Source organism: Myxine glutinosa, chromosome 3, assembly GCF_964187855.1.
Source record: "Myxine glutinosa chromosome 3, kmMyxGlut1.1, whole genome shotgun sequence".
Lineage (NCBI taxonomy): Eukaryota > Metazoa > Chordata > Myxini > Myxiniformes > Myxinidae > Myxine > Myxine glutinosa.
In genome coordinates, this window is record NC_136263.1 from 37,541,060 (window position 1) to 37,563,617 (window position 22,558).

The 22,558-nt window shown below is 44.3% G+C and overlaps 2 protein-coding genes across 6 annotated transcripts in view; one reads left to right on the forward strand and one right to left on the reverse strand.

The window, feature by feature from the left end:
• KIFBP (kinesin family binding protein) overlaps positions 1 to 20,313 on the reverse strand; it is a 72,666-nt gene extending 52,353 nt beyond the window's left edge. For 2 of the 3 annotated variants that reach the window (XM_068111047.2, XM_068111046.2), the window contains exons 1-4: positions 19,684 to 20,161; positions 12,530 to 12,628; positions 12,211 to 12,290; positions 11,896 to 12,082 (exon numbers count right to left, since the gene is read on the reverse strand). In XM_068111047.2, the coding sequence (XP_067967148.2) occupies positions 11,896 to 12,082; positions 12,211 to 12,290; positions 12,530 to 12,628; positions 19,684 to 20,028 (711 nt within the window). In that variant the 5' untranslated portion in view covers positions 20,029 to 20,161. Of the gene's footprint in view, positions 1 to 11,895; positions 12,083 to 12,210; positions 12,291 to 12,529; positions 12,629 to 19,683; positions 20,162 to 20,267 lie in introns of those variants that run through there. The other variant, XM_078773898.1, reaches the window with a different exon arrangement.
• An 884-nt stretch (positions 20,314 to 21,197) lies between these two features.
• SUPV3L1 (Suv3 like RNA helicase) overlaps positions 21,198 to 22,558 on the forward strand; it is a 60,176-nt gene continuing 58,815 nt past the window's right edge. The window contains exon 1 of one of the 3 annotated variants that reach the window (XM_068111043.2): positions 21,198 to 21,712. In XM_068111043.2, the coding sequence (XP_067967144.2) occupies positions 21,496 to 21,712 (217 nt within the window). In that variant the 5' untranslated portion in view covers positions 21,198 to 21,495. The remainder of the gene's footprint in view (positions 21,713 to 22,558) is intronic. The other 2 variants (XM_068111044.2, XM_068111045.2) reach the window with 2 other exon arrangements.

The window sequence follows — 22,558 nt, forward strand, 5'->3', positions numbered from 1 at the left end:
GGTAGACTGCTGCAACAGTTTGATTGGCTTGACTTTGCCAATTCCTTTGAAGGCACTTGTTGAATCACAGCCTGAGAAAGCATGTAGTTCAAGTAAAGCTGAGCTGTATTCAGAGGAGGGCTGCTTTGCAAAATGGGTGACATCTATTAGCCTTTGCTTGTTGCCTCTTCCTGTGTCAAAAAGCACTCTGATGTCTGGAATATGGTAGGCATAATGAAGTAATATGAAAAAGATATCACTGTTCGGGCTTTTGACTTGTACCCCTGCTCATACCCCTGCTCTTTGCCATAGTTGCAGTACAGGATTATGCGCGAGTCAGTTTCTTCCTGGTTTGACTTCAGGGATTGGATCTCAGACCGCAATGTTTGTTTCCCATTCTGAGAAGTAAGAAGGTGGGCTTCTCCTTCACGAATGAAGATCACTTTTCTTCCATGCAGCTTCTTTGCCATGTCATGCTCACTCCATACATCAAGAAGAAGTTCAATGAGCTGTTTCTTGTTCTCATCATTAGTCAAGAACTGCTTCCAATCAGCTGGCCTTCGCGAGCGACCTGGAGAAAAGTACTATACCACGGTGACGTCAGAGGGATATAGTAAAAATATATCCCTCTGACGTCACAATTGGCATCGATCAAAATAATAGCAAAAATATACTCGGTCACATGACTATCTTAACCAATCAGTAAACTAGAATTTATCACCCCATTATATAATAAAAAACAATGCATAGTCACATGTCCACTCAGCCAATCATTTGATTACTATCCAGGTGACCAGTTTATAAATGTGTATATTCAAATGTTAATAAAATATCCCCAGTTAACGCAACACAGACACATTAACTGCATATCATTAATCATTTAGTATCATTAATCATTTAGTATCATTAATCATTTAGTTTGCACAATTTCCATTTCATGACATAATTACAATTTTAACCATTTTGCCCAGATGCCATCATGACTCTTAAAACATGACACAGCCATTCATGGGAATCACCTTAATATTTCTTCATCAGTACATTAATCTGGTGCAATAATCATTATCTCATTCTGTTGTGATGTGTATAGAAAATCGCATGTGCCATGATATGCAAATTATGTGACGTCATTAATAAATGAAGACAAACAACTATATCCATAACATTTTGTCTGTTGATTGTGATAAAGTTAATGCTAACATGGTCCAAATTTAGTCCAATTTGGACATATCTTTATGGAGAGAGAGCCTCAGTTGCAAGTACAAAATTCACAGACCCCAAGAAATAGGGCAATCTGCGAAAAAACATCATTTTGACATAGATCGAAATAGGGAGTTAAAAAACATAGACCAAATGAGTTTTTTTCTTGTTAACATCTTTTTTCCATTAGGGGAGATACCAATAAACAAAATGACACCCAAGAAGAAGAAGTAGGATCATAGGGGGGGGGGGGGGGTGCACGGTAGGCCCCTCTGGCCCACGGACTACATGGACCTTGCTCTCGAATCCGGAAGTGAAGAGATGATAATGGTTTGTTCGTATGATAATATCTCAATACAATCGTGATTTATTATATTTTGACATGTTAACACTATAGTATTAATTTGTGATTGGAATGATGAATGATGAATGATGCCGTTTTGAATGAAAATATAGAGATATTGAGTTTTAAGCAGAATGAGGAACTGACAGAAGGGTTTCCATCCGTGACATTCGTAGATTCCCCATTTGCAGTTTCGCCATTGACTGGATATAACAACATTCAGTCTGGGTACATTTTTTGTCCAAGTCCTTCACGAACCTGCTGTCAATGCCTGACGTTCAACTGAAGGTGGCACAAGAATGTGGAATTTATTGAAAACCTTTTTTTAATACTTTCATTATTTGCTAACTGGTATCCCCACCCAGAACGTAAAGTATCTCACGTAAAGTATGGTATCTCAGAACGTAAAGGAGGGTTTACCGTGGGAGTTGTTGTATGCAGATGATCTGGTGTTGATTGCGGAAAGTATGGATGGACTGAAGAAAAAGATGAACAAGTGGAAGGAATGTATGGAGACAAAAGATCTGAAGGTGAATATCGGAAAGCCGAAGGTGATGGCAAGTAGTAAATCATGTGGTGAGGTGGAAAGAACTGGGAAGTGGCCATGTGCTGTGTGCAGGAAGGGTGTCGGAGGGAACTCCATTCAATGTACAATGTGCGCTGAGTGGGTTCATCAAAAATGTAGTGGTCTGAGAGGGTCATTAACCAGTGTGGCAGCTACATTCAAATGTAAGGTGTGCACAGAGGGAGCTGCAGATGGAGGAAATGTCGAGTTGGATCTTGGAGACGGCGTGAAGCTGAATGAATGAATGAATGATCGTTTTAAGGCCATTTTCCCCGCTAGCCTTGCGGGCCCCATGACAATCATGGTTCCCTGTTTGAGGCAATGTTTTAAGGCCGGATGCCCTTCCTGGCGCCAACCCTTAGTCGCCTCTTACGATGCGCAGGGATATGGTGTACCTATTCTAAACCGGGGTACACACCGGGATACTTTGATTATAATGAACTAGCCGAAAGCACCCAGTGTTGCCCGGGTTCTTTTTGAATGAATTTACTATTATAATTCAGCTTTTACTCACGGCCATAGAAGATTGACGACTATAATTCAGCTCAGCTTTTAATTGCGAAATGGGCCCAGCCCGGCCTCACCACCTAGCCTATAGCCTTCCCAGGGCCCGCTCCAACATTATTAGTTCTTTTTGAATGAATTTACTACTATAATTCAGCTTTTACTCGCAGCCGTGGAAGTTTGACTGCAATAATTCAGCTCAGCTTTTAATTGTGAAATGGGCCCAGCCGGCCGAGGTGGCCTCGCCACCTAGCCTATAACCTTCCTGGGGCCCGTCCCAACATTTTTTGTTTTAGAGGTTTCCTCCTATCTTTCACCGTTCAGGAGATTAGCGCGTGCAAACAAACAAACAAAAACTTTCTTTTATATATATATATATTGATAGATAATATAAATAATGAATTATATTTCATGTAGAAACTAGAATGGCACTCAGTGGAAAGCATACTCCGTCTGGTGAACAGTTTAGGTTTTGTATCCCAGGGTAGACCAGAAAATCACAATACAGAATCACATTTAATCAAAATCATCCATCCACAACTTTTTGAGATATCCTGTGAAATATCGTTTTTGGCCCTATCTCCCAATGGTGAAGAATCACTTAAATAATTCTCGTATACGAATCCATATTCAGATCTTCACCAAAATGGAATCGATTCTTCCTTGTCACAGACCCAACCTGTCCACCAAGTTTCATCCAAATCCATCCATAACGTTTTGAGATATCCTGCTATGTATCGTTTTAGCCCGATCTCTCAATGGTGAAGAATCACTTTTAAAAATGTAATAGTTCTCGTATCCGAATCCAAATTCAGATCTTCACCAAATTTGAACTGATTAGTCCTTGTCACACACCCAACCTGTCCACCAAGTTTCGTCCAAATCTGTCCACAACCTTTTGAGATGTCCTGCTATGTATCATTTTTGGGCCTATCTCCCAATGGTGAAGAATCACTTAAAACTAGAACAATGCGACTGTGTCGCCAATATGCCTCCGCATAGTCCCACAACGGGTAGATGCCATCAATCTGCATATGTATGGGTGGGGGATCACGTTTGTAAAGTTTTGTGTTGGTCGGATAAGGTCCGTTTTTTATCCAAGATGGCTGCCAAACCACGTGCCCTATGACATCATCATTTTCAAACTATATGCAACAGTGCTGTTAGATGATATTTGTAAAATTTCGCATCGATAGGGTGAGCAGTTTCAGAGATATAATTATTTAATATTTTCCTTCAATCCAATATGGCTGCCAAACCATGTAACCTATGATGTCATAAATTTAATATTTCAATACAAATGGATCATAGATCATGTGCATGCAATTTCAGATTTTTAGGATAATGAATTAGATTAAAACATTTTTGGCTGGTATACCACTTCACCGATGACATCATCATTAACATGCTTTTGTTCCCCATTATGAGCACGTGACAATGTGCGAAGTTTCAATTTTTTCCATTCAGTGGTTTCTGAGAATTTTTTTTTTTAATCATTTGCTTTTAATCCACGATGGCTGCCATACCACGTGACCTATGGCATCACAATTATCATAAAAACATTCTGCATGGGTGTCAATCCTACTCTGGAAGTTTCGTCTCAATCGGACATATGGTTGCTGAGAAAAACAAGGTTTAGTACATTTTAATCGTGTATTTATGCAATTATCAGTGACAAAAGCTGTTACTGGCTGTTACCTGTTCCTCCCCGACCTCCTGGTCTTGGTATACCTCCGAACCCCGAGAGGAGCCACGGCAGAAAAATATGTTATTCTGTGTCAGTAATCAATTGTGAAACCACACCAAGAAGCTGGAAGGTGTGAAAACATTTTGCTACCTCGGAGACATGCTGAATGGAGGAGGTGGATCAGACTCGGCAACGGTTGCTCGAGTGAGATGTGCATGGAAGAAGTTTCGGGAACTGAGTGGCGTGCTGATGATGAGGGGAGTGTCGTTGAAGCTGAAGGGAAAGGTGTATGCTGCATGTGTGAGAAGTGTTATGATTTATGGGAGCGAGACATGGGTAATGAACGTAGAGCAGCAACGAAGGCTGGAAAGAGTGGAAATGCGAATGGTTCGGTGGATGTGCGGAGTATCGTTGAGAGAGAGGAAGACAAATGATGAATTGCAAACGATGATGGGAATAGAACCTGTGATGGATGCTGTGAAGAGAAACAGGTTGAGATGGTTTGGTCATGTGTTGAGGAAGGATGGAAGTGACTGGTTGAGAAGAGTGATGGAAATGAATGTAGAGGAAGTAGAGACGGGGAAGACCGAGAAAGACTTGGCTAAAGATGGTGGAAGAAGAAATGCGGGCAAGGGGGTTAACAAGGAGATATGCAGAAAATAGGGCAAAATGGAGAAGATTGTCATGGGGACCGCAAGACTAACCCCCGCTCTAGCAGGGAAAATGGCCTTAAAATGCAAGTTGTTGTTGTTGTTGGTATTCCCACCCAGGTCATACTGTCCTCTTCAACTAAAATATCAAACAAGCCCAGCTACGCCGCTGTTAGACTTTGTCTTGTTTTTCCTGTTTCGACTCCTTTGACCCCAAGTCCCTACCACACTGGGGGCATGAATGCCAAATCCCCAAAAAACCGTTACATATTTCATGCGTTTCCCAATGTTCGTTGCACATACAAAGTGTAATTTTACAAAGTTTATAAATGTGCCTGTAATTGCATTTTTCGTTATTCAACCTTTTGACCCCACCCCAGGGGGCAGTGGCAAAATAGTTCTTGCACCTTCTTGCCATGTGGCAATCATAACTACCAAGTTTGGTGAATTTCTTTCCTACCCTTAGGAGATAGCACGATGGATAGACAGACGGACAGACCAAATTGCAATATACCCCAGTATAAAAAAAAAAACCATGGGGATGATAACCTGGAAAAGGGAGTGCTTGTGAATGGGGTAATTTGAGGTAGAACAGATCATGATTATGAATGGGGGAAGGCAAAACCTGAGGTAGTGGTGAACAGTTTGAAACCCTGGAAGAAATAAGGCCTTGTAGGTCGTCAAAACCTCGTGAGATCTCGGAGACGGTGGGAGGGATTTTCGAAGCTCCACACGGTCTCCACGTTTTTCGAAGTTAAGTCTGTTCACAATTGTATTTTGTCGAAACTGTATTTATCTTTCGGTGTGTGAAGTTTTTGTGTGCAACTTTGGTTGTTTCTCGGTGTTTATCTTTCATAAATTGATCGTCTGTTTGCCGTGTCGCGAGCAAGGCCTTTGCCGCGTCGCGAACGATTTGAAATCGAAGTTAAGTGATTGTTCCCATTTGTATTTTCGTTAAAACTGTATTTATTTATGGTGTGAAACGTATATCGTGTCCCGACGAAGATTTTTCGGTGCAAATCTTTCATACCTGTATTGAAAATCGTGTTAATTCGTGTCGTGTCATGAGGCCTTGTACAGTGTACACTGTACAACCTTGAGGCTTTGTTTTTCTCTCAGCGGTCTGTCGTTTGTGATCCAATAACTTTCGTTCTCTGTATTCCCAGTCTTTTCACCCATAGCCTACTTCCTTGTGTAAATCTCAACTCAAAAAAAACAAACAAAAAAAACATTTCCTTCTCTGTTCTCATTCGTTTATTCATTCTTATTCGTTCGTTCGTTCTTCGACCACGTGTTTCTCCCCCATTTCCCCAGATAGTTTTCACTGTTATTAACCTTCAATGTTTACACTTTCCCCCTCAAGTTATGTATTCCGTCATATTTTATAACACCTTTTTCTTCTTCTTCTTTAAAAGGCTGCTTTCGACTTGCTCACCAAATCAATTCATCCCAAAAAAAATATCCATCTCCTATAGTGCCTTTTTTCTACATTCCCTAAACTCTCCTGCACTCCATCCTCCATCCAGCGTCCTTAAACGTATTTTTAACTCGAAGGTCACAAGAAACTCATTTTGCAATAAATGTTCGTTTCCCATAAGTCGTACACTTTCTAAAATCCAATCTCACCCCTCCCCTCCAAATCTTCCCCATAACCCCTCCCCTCCAAATCTTCCCCATCACCCCTCCCCTCCAAATCTTCCCCATCACCCATCCCTTTCAAATCTCCCCCCTTGCCCCCTCCCTCCAAAACTACCCCCTCACCCCTCCCCGCCAAGACGCCCCCTCGCCCCTCCAAATCTCCCCCATATCCCATCCCTTTCAAATCCCTCCCCTTGTCCCTTCCCTCCAAAACTCCCCCCTCACCCCTCCCCTTCAAATCTCCCCACCCTCATTGCTTCTCAATTTCCCCCCTCTCACTCCCCCTCCTCAAAGCGTCCTCCCCGCTTCTTCCCCCTTCCAACTCTCACCTCCATCTCCCCCAACCTTCTGCCTCGCTCTTCCCCCTCCTCAAATAACACCTCATTGTGCCTCACCCAATCACCATCAAACCTTTTGTCCGCCCCATCCTTCCCTTTCTCCGAGCTATTCTGAAATCTCTGACACACCTTCAACAGCTCTCCCTACCTCTTCCACCTCTTCCACATCTTACCCTACCCCTCCTCCCCCCTGTTCTGTATCTGATGCTCCCCCTTCCTCTTCATTAACGGTATGGACCTCAAACATCCGGGGCCTCCGTTCAAACTTAACTGATCTCTCCATACAGGTTGCTTCTGTCAAACCAGACGTGATCTGCTAAACAGAAACTTTCCTCCTTTATGATGTCTCTGATTCCTTAGTATCTCTCCCGGGCTACTCCCTCCTCCGGTATGATAGACCTGAGTCTCGTCCTGGAGGTGGGGTTGCTATCTTTAGAAAAAACTCTTCCTCACTCGCCCTGCACTGCACTCTCTCCACCTCACCCCCAGGAATACCTCTGGCTACGGCTTCCCCTTCGCTCCCACCTCTTGTTCATATGTGTGTTGTACCGTCCACCAAACAGTGATGACTCCATCTACATCTCGCTGTCTGATAATATGGACCAACTTCTATCTACTCATCTCAACTCTCTCTTCCTCATATGTGGTGATTTCAACTGTCATCATGCCAGTTGGCTGGGTGTGGGTACCTCTCTCACCAGCCATGGCTCCTCAGCAAAGGACTTCTGCGACTCACTGGGACTGACACAATCTGTCAATTTCCCGACCCGGATCTCAGTCAACGGAACATCTTCTCTTCTGGACTTGGTTATGACTAACTTCCCTGAAAATGTCTGCTGCTCTTCTTCTGCTCCAATCGGATCATCTGATCATGTCCTTGTTAAAGTGGACATCTCTCTGACCATCCTCAGGGAGCCTGCTCAGCGTCGACGAGTCTGGCATTTCACTCAGGCCAACTGGCACGGTCTTCAAGCAGCCATCAATCATCTGGACAGGTCTCCCATCTCTACCACCTCTGACATCAACTCATCCTGGGAATTCTTCCAAAGTAAATTGCTCTCTCTCATGCACAGATTTATCCCATCTCGTCTTCAGTTGTCATACCCTTCCTCCCGTCCATGGTACACAGAATCTTGTGGTGAGGCTGTTGCCCAGAAACAACTTGCCTTCGTCTCCTGGAAAGCAAATCCAGCGGAAGGAAATCTCATTTCCTTTCACAAAGCCCGAAACAAGTGTGTGTCCACCCCCCTCAGGAGAGCCAGGAAACAATATCTCTCCGTTCTCAAGACCGAACTCTCTTATCTGTCTCCCTCTTCCAAATCCTGGTGGCGTCTGGTCAAATCCGTTTCTGGTGTTTGTTCCCCCTCCATCCCCTCCCTTACCTCAAACGGCTACACAGCTGACTCCGCACGTGAAAAAGCTGAATGCCTCAACTCTGTGTTTGCCTCTAAATCTTGTGTCCCAAACCCATCCCTCTCTGTACCCACCATACCCAGTCGTACCCTGCTGCTCCTGGACTCCGTGTCCTTTCCTCCTGACAAGGTGGAAAAGTTTCTGTCAACCCTCGACTCTGATTCTGCAACTGGACCCAACGGCATCAGCCCACGGGTCCTAAAATCCTGCTCTGCCGCTCTATCTCACCCTCTCTCTGTTCTCTTCACCCTCTCTTTTGCTCAAGGTCAACTGCCATCTGCTTGGAAATCAGCCAACATCACCGCTATGCACAAAAAAGGTGCAAAAACAGATCCTAGCAACTACAGACCAATCAGCCTTCTCCCAATTTATCAGCAAAGTCATGGAATCCATCATTGCTTCGGATATGAAATCTTTCCTCTTCTCCAATGGATTGATCTCTGATCATCAATTTGGTTTCAGACCAGGTCACTCTACTCTGGACATGCTGCTTCTGCTGTCTCAACAATGGATGGAGGTCCTCAATGCCAAACAGGAAATTAGAGCTGTCTCCCTCGACATATCACGTGCCTTCGACACGGTCTGGCACCCCGCTCTGCTCACCAAACTCTCCTCCTTTGGTATCCATGGAAATCTCCATGCATGGCTGGCGGACTTCCTCTCTCGTCGTCGTCAACGTGTGGCCCTGAATGGGTTTCTCTCATCTCCTCTTCCTGTTCAGGCTGGAGTTCCCCAAGGCAGTGTTCTGGGCCCCGTGCTTTTTCTGGTCTTCATCAATGATCTCTCTGACTCTCTTGAAAATCCTCTCTATCTCTTTGCTGATGACTCCACTCTCTGCCGCTCCATTCCTCTTCCCTCAGATCGGCAGTCTGCAGCCTCCTCACTCTCTGAAGACTTGGACAAAATCACAGACTGGTCAAACAAGTGGAACATGTCTTTCAATCCTGACAAATCTCACACTCTTACTATGTCTCTCCGAAAAGATCGACTGGACAACCCTCCCATCTACTTTCTCAACAATCCTCTCCAAGAAGTTCTGTCGCTCAAGCTTTTGGGTCTCACTATCTGCCATGATCTTTCTTGGGAAAACCACATTTCCAAGCTGGCCTCCAAAGCCAGTCGCCGACTGGGCATCCTCCGTCGTGCGAAGTCCTTCCTCGGCACACCTGAGCTCCTCACCACATACAAGGCTTTCATCCGCAGCTCAATGGAATACTGTTCTCCCCTATGGGCCGGTGCTCCTGCCTCACACCTAGCTCGGCTTCACGCTGTTGAAACCAAGGCTTTCAGAATTATTGGAATCTCCCGCGATGAAGCTATCTCCGAGGGCCTTTCACTCACTCACCGCAGGCAGGTAGGTGGTCTTTCTGTCTTCTACCGACTCCTCTCCGGCCTTGCACCCCCAGCTCTCTCTGTGCTCTGTCCCCCAAATATTCCTACAGGTCGCACAAGATCTGCCAGCAACCCTCTGATGGTTAAACTGCCGAAATCTCGGCTCTCTGCTCACCTTCATTCTTTCATTCCTCTTTTCTCCCGCCTCTGGAACAAACTCCCTCACTCCCTTCAATCCCACTCCTCCCTCCAGGTCTTTAAAACAGCTGTTCACCACCATCTCTTATCTTCCCCCATCCAAAACCTTGATCTTTTCTACCCCTGCTAATTCACCCCAGATCCACCTTGTTTGAAATTCCAACTTCTTTCCTGGAAGTCCTGGCAGTGTCCATATGTTTTATACCTCTCCCACCGCCCCCTTCCCATGCCCCCCCCCCCCCAAAGCCCTCGCCCTCTCTCAGATCTCTCGATGTCTCCATGTCTCTCGGTCCCTGCTCTCAAATGTTGTGTTTGTGTCCTTCCCCCTCTCTCCCCATCTTGTCTACCGCTCCCGATGTTATATGTTTTATGTGTCGGTTTGTCTTTTTGTGTGATTAATGTTCGCTCTTTCACGAGCCTCGATCTTGTATACAAAAAAAAGAAAAAAGAAAAAAAAAAAGAAGCTATATCTTACTATAATTCACCAAATGTCTGTCTGTCTGTCTGTCTGTCTGTCCCCAGGTATCGCAAAAACGGCTGAACCGATCGCAACGAAATTTTGGGTGGGTAATCCTGGGGCCCCCTGGAGTAAAATAGACTATATTGCTTTTCCAATTTCAGCTTTGGTCTCCAGCATTTTCAGGTTTGGACTCCCGCCTAACGTTATTGTCCAGGGTACCGCAAAAACGGCTGCGCCGATCGCAACGATACACCTCCATGCCCGTGGGATTCCCACGGGTGACCCCACTAGTAGATTATAATACTCATATGAGTATGGATGAGGGATGTAATTGATGAAGATCATGGAAATATGGTTTGCCAAAGAAAGACCATGGCTAATTGTAAGGTTCAATAGTTGAGTGACGACATCTTCAAGTGGATTATTTAAGAAGTAGATGGGAGGGTTTGCCAGACAGTCCTTTTGGAGAGACAAAGTGAGTATGTGGGATATGTCTGGGTTGAAAGACATGTTGAACGAGCTACTGTATTTATGGAGGTCTGCAGAGAGGGAAGAGGCTGGTTCCATGATGAGAAATTGTATGGCAGAGGGCAACCTTGCTTATAATGATATATTCCATGACCTTGCTTATAATTGGAAGCAAGGCAATAGGCCTGTAGTTAAGAGGATGCATTTTTTCACCATGCTTGTGTATCGCAGTGATGTTTGCCAACTTCCAAGCAGACGGAAACTGATCTCAAGATAATTATCGGGTGAACAGAGCAGAAAGAGGATGAGCAACAGCAGCAGAGCATGTTTTCGGGACAAATGCACCGATGTCGTCTGGGCTTGTCGCAGAATTGGGATCGAGGTTGGCCAGAAACCTCTCCACCTTCTCCAGTGGGAATGAGGTATCCAGGAGCAGTTGGTTATGAGAGGGTAAGGTAGGTGTTGGGAGTGAGGTGTTTGGTACACAACATTTGGAAGTGAATCCAGAATTGAGGCATTCAGACTTGTCATGAAGAGTCAGCTGTGGTGCCATTTGAAGTGAGAGTAGGAATGGATGGGAAGTATACACAAGAGACAAACATGATAAGGTACCACCAGGTCTTTGAAGAAGGAGAGTTCAGCCCTGAGGTTGGCCAGATGTTGTTTTCTAGCTCTCCTGAGAGAAGACACACACTTGTTCCTGCCTTTGTGGAATGATCTGAGGTTGCCTTTGGTCAGACTTGCCTTCCAGGAAAAGAGTTGTTTTTTGTCTTCCACGTTGTTTAAAGGCAACTGCCTCATCACAGGATTCTGTGTACCAGGGGTGAGAGGTTAGGTATAATAACTTCATGGAATTTCCTTGTAATTTCTGTGGATGGAGCCCTGTCTTGCCTTTTGGAGTTCCTGATTGGCTGTGAAACACCAGCGACCGAGGAGGATGCAAAGGGGAAAAATTAAACAATGATCGGATGTCGTGATTCCGTTTTTGATACTGTACTCGACTTTTGTTTCACTTAAATAACAAATAAATTTACGACCTTTGTCCTGGGATAAAATAAAATAAAAAATTGTGGAGTGTTAATGCTAACAAAGTTTAACCATGAACTCCCCACCTTCTTACCTGTCCTAAAATATAGTACTGGGAGAGCATTGTTGCATTTGTTGCCCAGTCCACAGGGTCGTAGTCCTGGCTCATGAGTTGCCGCTGCAATGTGGCCAGGCAGTATGCAGCTGCACGCTCTGGCTGCTCCAGCTTCTTACACACAAGTGCTAAGTAGCACAGGGTGTGCGTGTGCGCCTTCTCAAATCTGGAGGATGTGCAGGCCCAGTTCGGAGTCTCGAATCAATAATTTACAGATACCATTCAAACTAACCAGGTGTTAAAAATAAGCAATGCACGAAACTATTCAAATTCTCACACAATTGATGCTCCTACCTGCGCTTGCGCTCCTTTTCCGAATACATCTCATCCTGCGCCATGAAGAGTTCGTGGACATCCAGAGGGGGTGTTTCTACCTATAACAAAAGGTAAATCATACCTAGGTTGCACACCTGTTTTACTGCTTGGAAACAACAGTGCTGATGCGTATTAAACAAATGATAATGTCTTTGCACAGTCAGCTCAAACTACGTGGATATAAATCACCGAAAGGTAACTTTAAGCGTGTACATAATGAAGGTCCGACAGATAGTTGTAAACAAAGTTCAAATCAAGACTGCAATTATCTGCCTACAAGTAGAATTGGCAGTAATACCTCTTTCTTGTATCGTTTGTACATCTCCTCCGCAGCCTCCAAGTAAGGTAATGCCTTCTCCATGTCATCTCTGTTCACCCAGATCATTCCAAGCTGAGTCTGAAGATAAATAAATATATAAAGACACAATAATTATTGGGGCGAACTGGCAGGATATCCCAGAGGCAGCACACTGGCCTTTAGTCGGGAGACTGTAAAAGTCTGGGTTCCATTCCCAACCAGACTACAGACAGTCAGGCTGCTGCTTCACATGTAGGGTGCTGCACCAGTGAGTACACCATCCTTTAGAAGTGATGTATGATAGCATTATTTACTGGTGAACGTTAACGGTCTCATGGTGCTTGTCTAAAAACTAAAAAGGAAAGCGCAGGTCACTGTGTGTTGGTACCCTGACCAAATTTTGATTTCTGCCTCAACTATATACAGCATGCACAGTCATCCCCCAGTAATGATTCAACCAGCAGAATTCATTAATGATCGAATTTGGATCGGTCAAATAGGTGGTACCAAGAAACAATGAAAATATACACATATAATTTGATCTGTACTGACCTATTATGGTATTTAAAATTTAAATGAATGGAAATGATGCTATGCAGGTCCAGATTGTGGTGGTGTAACAGGTTGAACCATTTGAGGTGGTGTACCGAATTGAATAGATTTTTTTTTTTTTTTAAGAATCAAACGGATCCCCGGATTTTTTTTTTTTCCATGTATGCACACTTTGGTTTAATATAAAAACAATTTCGAAGGTTGTTCATTTATATTGTAACTAATCGAGAAATGCAGATCGTTGAAGGTTTGCATGCACACGTCACATGACCACCTTTAGAGGCCATTTTTGCCCGCAGAGCAGGGGTTGGCCTTTTTCGGGCACCGTGGTCCCCTTTTTGAAGCAATGTTTAATGGCCGGATGCCGGATTTTATGGCCGTCGCATCCTGTCAAATAATGTATATTTAACACTGCGTGCTCAATAACTAACAAGAAAGAGCAATCAGAGATTGCAGATCCTCGCTAGGATGTCTCTTAGTGGTTTTTAAGGCTTTTGTGTGAAAACAAATATTTCAGCCGAACCACGTGACTGATGACGTCATTTTTTTTTCTCCACCAATTCATCCTGATCGGATGAAGTTTTGTAATTGTTGAATAATGGAGGCACCTATGACATCATTAACATATGTTATTCCCCATGGAGAGTTCTTTACAATGATCCATGTCTCAATTTTTTTTTCTATGCAGCACTTTCAGAGATATAGATGTGCAAAGTTTTTCGGTTTTTCCAAGATTGCGCCCGTAGCACGTGACTTATGACGTCATAATTATCATTTAAAAATTCTGCAGGAGTTGCACCCACTGAATTGAAAATATATAGAACGCTCATACTCCATGAAAAGTGTAGCCGCCGTGTCGCCATCTTGGTTAGCACGACTCGACCGACTCGCTTCGCGGATCTCGTTTGTTTTGAACGTGTCCCAGATTTTAAAAGCCAGACAACTATTAAAATGCCATTTTGTGCAGCAATAAACTGCTTCAATCGGTTACGGAAGGGTTGTGGAAAGACGTTTCACAGCTGTTTCAAAGACGTTTAATTCAAAGCCGGCGAAGCCGGTGTTGTCAATGAACGCGTACGTATTATGTTGAAAAAACAAATTATGCTGGATCCCTTGGCTTGAGAATTTCGAAGCTTTCACGCACCAAATCGCTCAATGGAGGCCGCCATCTTGCGGATGCGGAAGTATGCATAACAAATTTGAAAAAGTTCCATAGGAGTTTGTTTCACCCGTCTTTGTTTGATTCACAATCCGATGCACCTCTAATGTGTAATTAAAATACGTTAAGACCAACCTCATTATCTTCAACGAAAATAGTCACCAAACACCGGAACCAATGAGATTCGAGCATTTGAAAAAATACTTCAAAAAAGCTTATTACCGCGTTTTGGAGGCTGAAAACGGCGTCAAACATTCTAAAATTGACGAAGAATTATTTTTTAGAAATCTCGCGGCCGTAGGGGATAGTTTTTCACGGCCGGAAATATCCGAAGTTGAGACGGAATTCACCGAATTAATCAAGAAGTAAATTTTATCAATTTTAATCTCATCCAGAATGCAAATGGTGTCATTTTAGGTCTGAATTTGCGAAATTTTGTGAGCTGACCAATCAGCGATCAGCTTAGGTCAGCCAATCAGTGCCATCGACACGGTTTGATTAACGACAGTCACACATTGCCGTTTAAACGGTGCTATCGTCTGATCTGTCGGCACTGATCTTACTGCAAGCTAACTTCTTCTGGTGGAGGAAGCCGCAGTGCCCGGAGAGAACCAGTCCTGACAGCGACTGAAGTTAGAAGACTACACGTACACACATACTGTGAAAACGTATATTAAGCCCAGTTAAAATTTCTTAAAATAGGCCCTGAGCTAGCACATCGTATAGTTACTTCCTTAAGCTTCTTGTGACATTTATTGTATGTGGGTATTGGGGAGGACTGTCTGCTCTTCTCTTTTACCAAGTCTTACCAGGTACGATACCGACTACACCTACCTACTACCAACTACCTAACCCACTGATGCCATTGCGATGGGTAAAATAGTGGCAAGAGGCTTTGGCTTCGCCGGCTCATTGCGGCTTTGCAGTCAGGTACTAGTAGTCCATAGTGCTATGGAAGTAGGGCAAAGGGGGGCATTAAGCTCCAGGGGGCATTAGGCTCCACTACATTGTAAATGCATTTTATAATAACTTCCTGTACAAGAAAACTCATTCTGATTGGTTCTTGAGTCACTTGAGAACATGGCCGGTGTATCATGAATAAAATATAATCCAATTACAATGTAGTGGACCCGAATGCGCCCTGGAGCTTAATGCCCCCCTTTGCCCTACATAAAATAGTTCCATCACGGCTGCTCACTCTGCCAACCATTTGGGCCTACTTAATAAAGTTGATTACATTTCATCACTTTAGTTTGCATTATTTTGATACGTAATAAAAGGACAGCTAAATTCATGCTTTCAATTTTGACCAAAAACAAATCATTGTGAAATAATCCGGACAGACTCTTCGCAGGTTTCATGAAAATGCCCCGAGTTCTTCACGCTCCCAAATTAACAATATTTGTTCTCGAATTTTTTTTTGTGAAAAGGAAAGGATAAAGGAAAGTGTTCTCGTACCTGTGATAGGTTTCCTATTGTTGAAAAACGATCGCACAAAAGGTGAAAAACCGCAATCGCTTTACGCTCTGAATTGCGTGCAAACGCATGTACTCTAGTAGCTCATGGTGGTTGAGTATGCACTTTATTGTACAGACCTAAACTCTTCAGGAATCCACTAATTGAAGGTCCAGGAACAATATTTGGTTGGTAACACATTTGCCACTGACGGCGAAATAGCTGAAATGGCCATACCCCTTTTTGGGCCACGCCCCCTTTTTTGCCGTGACTGTATCTACAGAACCGTTGGACCTAGGAGGTTGCCCGACCACTCAAAATTTGCGCAATGGCCACATTATGGGGGGTCAGTAATACATTTTCATATCCAAAAGTCAATGGTTTTTAAGATAATTGCCAAAAACCGATTTCAACATGTTACGAACTACAATTGTATGATACCACCAAGGCCACAACATTATATGACACTTATACCTTTTGCATCATCCTATTTTGGAATTTACTTATTTGGATTTCTACACTTTTCGCCTTTACTACAGCCACAAAACGTGACACATTTAATGTTCCTGTCTCTGCAAGTGCACGTTTTGGTACTCATACATGCTCTTGGGCATTTGCATGGAGGAGGCAGGTCATCGGGCCTGCACGATACTGGCAGTATCACTGGTGTTATGCCAACGTCCGTTGCTTCATACCCATACTGGAGTGGATCTGGTTTGGTGACGGCAGGAGTTGGGGCTTGCAACCACATCTTACACTGAAGAAATGCTCGCTTTATGTGTTCTCGTAGCGTTGATGAACAGCACACAAGCTGGTTGAAGTCCAGTTCTTTCTTGGAGTTGTGGTACTGCTCCCATCGATATTCATCGAAAGTGGAACAGTCGGTCTTCTTTAATCCAGACACAAGGAACTTTTCAGCATTGCTTGTTATCTGTGGTGACAGTTCTTCTACACCAAACCCTTCCAGTAGGGAGAGATCGATGGATGCTTTCAGGCCAGACAGCTTTGGACCCACCTTGCTGGTACTGTCGCAACCGCTGAGAGCATGAATGGCTGGGAGACACGACACCAAACCGTTGTCCAGTTGATCAACCAACATGTGGACTGGTACAGTTTTCTTTGTTTTCCGGTTACCAAGCTTCACGTACAGCTTTTGTAGTTGCCAGGTTGTGTTGAAGTGGAAGATGAGGTTGACAAAGACATCTGTGTCAGGCGAGTCGACCAAGACTGATTGAACCCCGTGTTTCACAACACCATCATTAATATGGAACATGATTCTGTCGTCGGCTTCTTCTTGGTTGCTTGAGAGCTCTGCGATCTGTGTTTCAGTGCCAGCTAACAGTTTCCTGCATTCACCCCCATATACTCCTCCAAAGAATATTTCCTTGTCCGACTCGACATTCTGCAGCATCCACTTGAAGACATACTCCTGCAACCGAACTTTGTTCAACATTGAGCTCCAGAACATATCAAGATCGACAGGGAGTTTCTGATTGTCAGACCCAATGGTGATTGTGATTTGTTCTGAGGAACTTCGCTGTGCCCGTTCCATTTGCTTGATTGATGATTTTTGATAAACATCAAAAATAATGTCTATTCTTGTGGACACGGAGCCTGTAGCAAGAATCCTGTTGGAAAGACTCTCAGCCAATTCCCCGAATGTGTGAAGGCCCATCTTTTTCATCGGTAGTTTACGCACAAGTGCCATGAAGTCCACTATTGTCATCTGAGCGTCACTCTTTACATTCCTCGTCTCCTGTGGAAGGCGACTGACAAGTTCCCTGGCTAAGGAGGCTTTATCGGGCTTCTTCAATTTGATGCCATCTTTACATTCAGTGGTGAGGAACTGGGATGTGCTGGTCAATTCATACTTCAGGAGTTCTAGCATGCTGTACCCTCTTTCTCTAGCATAGTCAATGTACCTAACCGTTTCCGCTGCATCCTTTTTCGCCATCGATTTCTTCGCTGTGAACGGAGTAGAAGTACGTTTCACGAAAACAGTCTTGCGGTTGGTAGGGATTGTATCATGTAGGTGCTTCTCCTTATTCTGAAATCTGGTCTCAACAAACTCTTCATAACTCTTCTCACCAATTTCCAGGCATTCAAGTAATCCGTCGACAACCTCCTGGGGAATGTCAGCTCCAGTAGAGATGTTCTGAAGTCTGATTCCAGCGTCGAACGGATTGTTGATGGATTTTATGTAATCCAGAAGGGCCTTTGCACGAACATGGCCAATCTTCGTAGAACTTGGATTGAACTCATGGTGTAGGCTCAGCTCACTGTCATCTTTGTCTCCCAAGTTGCACCATTCCAGCAGCTGTGCCACATGAAGATCTTTCTCATGCTTTAGGAGATTCCATAAGGCTACTGCTTCTTTCTGTCTGGTCATCCCAATGATACCTCCAGCAACCTTGGCGGGTTTATTGTAACACTTCTCGAGTGCCATGTCAAATCCTACTGCACTGCCTTGTCGGGTAGTGTGGTACATCACCCATCCACCATCTGTAAAGCATCTGTAGATACCCGGGAACTTCCTTTGTAGGTCCAGGCAATCTTCAAGGAACAGCGTACCCCATCTGCTATAGTTTGTCCGGCCAAACCCGAAGAACAAAGGCATGCACCTCCGCACAGCTGAAACGAAAAGATGCCAATCGCCTTGCCGAATAGAGTGTGTAAGATCTCTCAGGATAGGATACAGCTCATCCAGAAACAAGCTCCAGTACCTCACATTCTCATTACAGGCCGTTTCTTTCCATTCGGTGAAATACTTCTTAAAGTCTGCATGTAAGATCTTGCTTTCTTCCCAAATCTCTCTGAACTCTGTATGGTCACTATCTAAAGCCTGCTGCATCTTAGTTTCCATGGTCTCTATTTGCTGGTCTAATTCACAACTAGTACTGTCCTGGTCAGGTTGAAACTTCTCAAACATAAGAACTGTCATCACCTCTGATACAAGACTCATTCCCTCCTTGCCTTTGCAATAGTGACCTCCAGTCATGACACTATTCTCTACAACGAGCTTGCCAAAGGCTTCAGTCTCAATCAAAGCCAGATCAATACCGATACAGCCTAAAAACTTCCCAAGGCAAGCGATGACAATCTTCTCCATGTGAAAAGGTCCCATTCCAAGGAATATGTTACCAAACTGATCTGGCTTCAACAGCTGGATTGCAGGCTCAACGACAAAACACCCATGACCGGAATTTCTAGCCATGTCTAGACTCTAGTCTAGACTCTAGACTAAATTCTAGTCTAGACTCTAGTCTAGACTCTAGTCTAGACTCTAGTCTAGTCTAGACTCTTCAGGAATCAAGTAATTGAACAATAGGAACAGGAACAGGAACAATTACGAATAATATTGTAGTTCGTAACATGTTGAAATCGGTTTTTGGCAATTATCTTAAAAACCATTGACTTTTGGATATGAAAATGTATTACTGACCCCCCATAATGTGGCCATTGCGCAAATTTTGAGTGGTCGGGCAACCTCCTAGGTCCAACGGTTCTGTAGATACAGTCACGGCAAAAAGGGGGCGTGGCCCAAAAAGGGGTGTGGCCATTTCAGCTATTTCGCCGTCAGTGGCAAATGTGTTACCAACCAAATATTGTTCCTGGACCTTCAATTAGTGGATTCCTGAAGAGTTTAGGTCTGTACAATAAAGTGCATACTCAACCACCATGAGCTACTCTAGTAATGACGGAAATCACCATCGCCCAGCATCGAGTGCCAACCAAGATGGCGCCCGGTAGCTACATCTCCACCTGTGTGGTGTGAATGGCAATGGTCATTCTATATATTTTCAGTTCAGTGGTTGCACCTGTGGTGACACTTTCCTGTCAATCAGACCGACGTCTGCAGAGAAAAATCATATTTATTCTGTGCAGACAGACAGACAGACAGACAAACGGATTCAAATGCAATACGCTCTCCTCTGGCGAGGAGGAGATAAGTGAACACAATGGCCACGATTCCCGCCACAAGCCCAACCTGCACACCCATAGCCAGGGAAACCGACTCGGGCCGCGAGGAATCGATGTCCAGTCGTTCAGTGATGTCCTCGAGCAGCTCCAGACTCGCCGCCGCCTCCTCCACATCCTGACACACCGTGGCCTGCAAGCTCCGAACGGCCACCCGCCGGAGCACCAGCAACAGACCCCCAGGTTCATCGGCTTGCTCCAGCTCAGCCAGCAGTTTGTCCAGCACGTTCCGAGCCGCGTATTTAGAGCGGAAAGGTTCATCCGGAGGGTCTCGCTGCGCTTCGTCCTCCAATAATAGCCGAGCCCGTCGGTACGCATCCCTCCAAGAGGCTGGACACTCACAATGCTCGGCCATGGTGTCCGAGTACTGAATGTCTGAATTTGAAGCACACGGAGCCTCGTCTAATTACTTGTCCGATTCAGTATCGATTGTACTTACTTTTCGATGAACATCTCAGATTTACGTGCGAAATGGCAGACCACTTAACTTAACCTCTACAATTGCGACAGGACACGCTATACGTAAAATACATCACAACTTCACACGTATTATGACCAATACATTGACGAAGGAAGTAGCGCATTTTATCATACACCGATCAAAATATCCCTCTTCTTCCTCCTCTTTTCCTTCTGCTTCTTCTTCTTCTGATTCTTGTTGTTTTTCTTCGCCTTCCTCTTCTTCTTCTTCATAACCTCCACAGTTTCCTTCCTTACATTTAGGATAGCCGAGTTTTCATACCTCAATACTTCGTATATACTCGGTAGTAATAAAAGGCACATAAATTATAAATAGGTCAATTCATAGGCTGGAAGAGTAATATTATAATTGAAAATTTCGAATAAATGTCGAGGGCACTGTCGCCAATAACACCGCTGCGGCATTTGCAACCGTACGAATACCCAAATTAATTTAAGGTTAATTAAACGTCGTTGAGAATGTAGAATGTATTAGCCAATCAGAAAAATATTGGGTTTGATTCCGAAGGAATACATGCTGTGTTCAGTTACCAAGCAGCTAGCTATCGCTTGCCAAGCCAGCCGTTCCTTAACAACCGTTTTGCATGGAGTGCTTTCTTGAGTGCGTAAGCTACTTGGTGAGCGCTCTACAATAAACCTGGGAACTGAGTACATACAACAAGCAGTCTGGACTATTAGTTAATTATCCTCGACTTTGTAATTACGAAGTAAAATTTGTGAAATTGGCAGAAGTCGAGAGAGGAATTGCAGCCTTTCGTCACAGTACGTATACCTAACGTCAATTACGCTTTGGTCGGTAGCGTGCATAATGCCGGGCGGCTCAGAAAGTGACGTTGAAAAAAAAGAAAAAAATTGTTGTGTAAATTTTAACACCCTGTTGTATATCCATGTCGGTATAGTTCGCACTGTTTATACCTTCTTTTTGGGGGGGAAGGCTATGATTCTGTTTCTTTGCAGGACTCTACACCATGGATTACACACCGGTTTAATTTCGGTGTTTACCGTACTTAAATCCGATGGGATGTGGAAATTGCGTTTATCTCAATTCTCAAAGGAAGAGAAAAATATCACCCGGAAGTCTCCTTGAAGTGGAACCACGGCACCACGCGTAGTTGTATTAATCGGTTAAACCTCTCAAGTCTCAAGGTAACTTGAGTGAGAGTAAAATTGAAGCTGGCATTGTGGGTAAGAATGGCGGACTGGCTTCAATGAAGGGGAAATTGTTGGTGTGATCCCCATCGCGGTACATCATCACGGGCCTTTCGTTATTTCAACGCCTCCATCTGACCACCAATCCCATTGTATCTGTTCGCCATGCAATCCACGTGGCTCTAACCTGAACATGCTAAGACGCGTGCCTCAGCGCTGGCCCGTTCGCTACCTCTGGCGTACTGTGACTCGGCCCCGCCAGCAGGTCGTACCAGCGGGATGCATGAACTTAAGCCAGGGTGAGGATCCCGGGACAGGTGCGGACACGTCCTTATTCGTTCCTTTAAAGGTGAAACCGGACAACAACTCCAGAAACATCGGCGCTGAACTCTCCGGATCTTTAAACAGAAGTACGTTCTCAACAAATAACAAAGCTTGCACAATCGCAATGGCAACCCATCTCGTGTTATATTTATTACAAACTTGATGTACCCGTTGGGGGTACATCGTTCAAATTTAAAAGTGCCATGACGTCACCTAAGGCACAATGTGTACATATGTCGGTTTCAGTCCAACACGATGGTGCAGAGGTGTCTTGTGTAAGTTCGATTCCCGACCCGACTTGTTCACAAGTCGACAACCCACGAAGGTCGATCAGCATCACAAGGTGCGTCGTCCCTCGGATGGACGTTAAGCTGGGTGTCCTATCTGCTAGTACAACATTAGTTAAAGAACATGCAGCGTCTCGCAAGGACAGGTGAGTTATTATGGCCACGCCCTGAACAGGTTACACGTTCCTGCTGAAAAATCACCTTAGCTCTGACCAGTCGGTTCGTGAAAGGCTTGGGTAAAAAAAAAAAAACTTTTCCTGGACGACCGGAAACAATGCCGGAATAATTGTGACCATTGGAGTAGTTACAGGAGACATACATTTTGGTTTAATTTGTGCTCATCATATTTTGTATAGGCAAGACGTTTGGTGAGTCCCTTTGATTTGGCGGTGAAAGTGCAGAAAACTTTTTTTTACGGCGTAGGCCGTGGGGCAATGCCGTCTAGAACATCGTTTGTCTGTCCCCACAAACATACACCAATCAGAGCTGAGGATCTGGTCACATGACAGGGGGATGCATTTAGTAACCATTACAGTTGCATATTTTTACAGTTACAAATGGAGAAGATTGTCATGGGGACTGCAAGGCTAACCCCCGCTCTCGCAGGGAAAATGGCCTTAAAATGCATGTTGTGTGTTGTTGTGT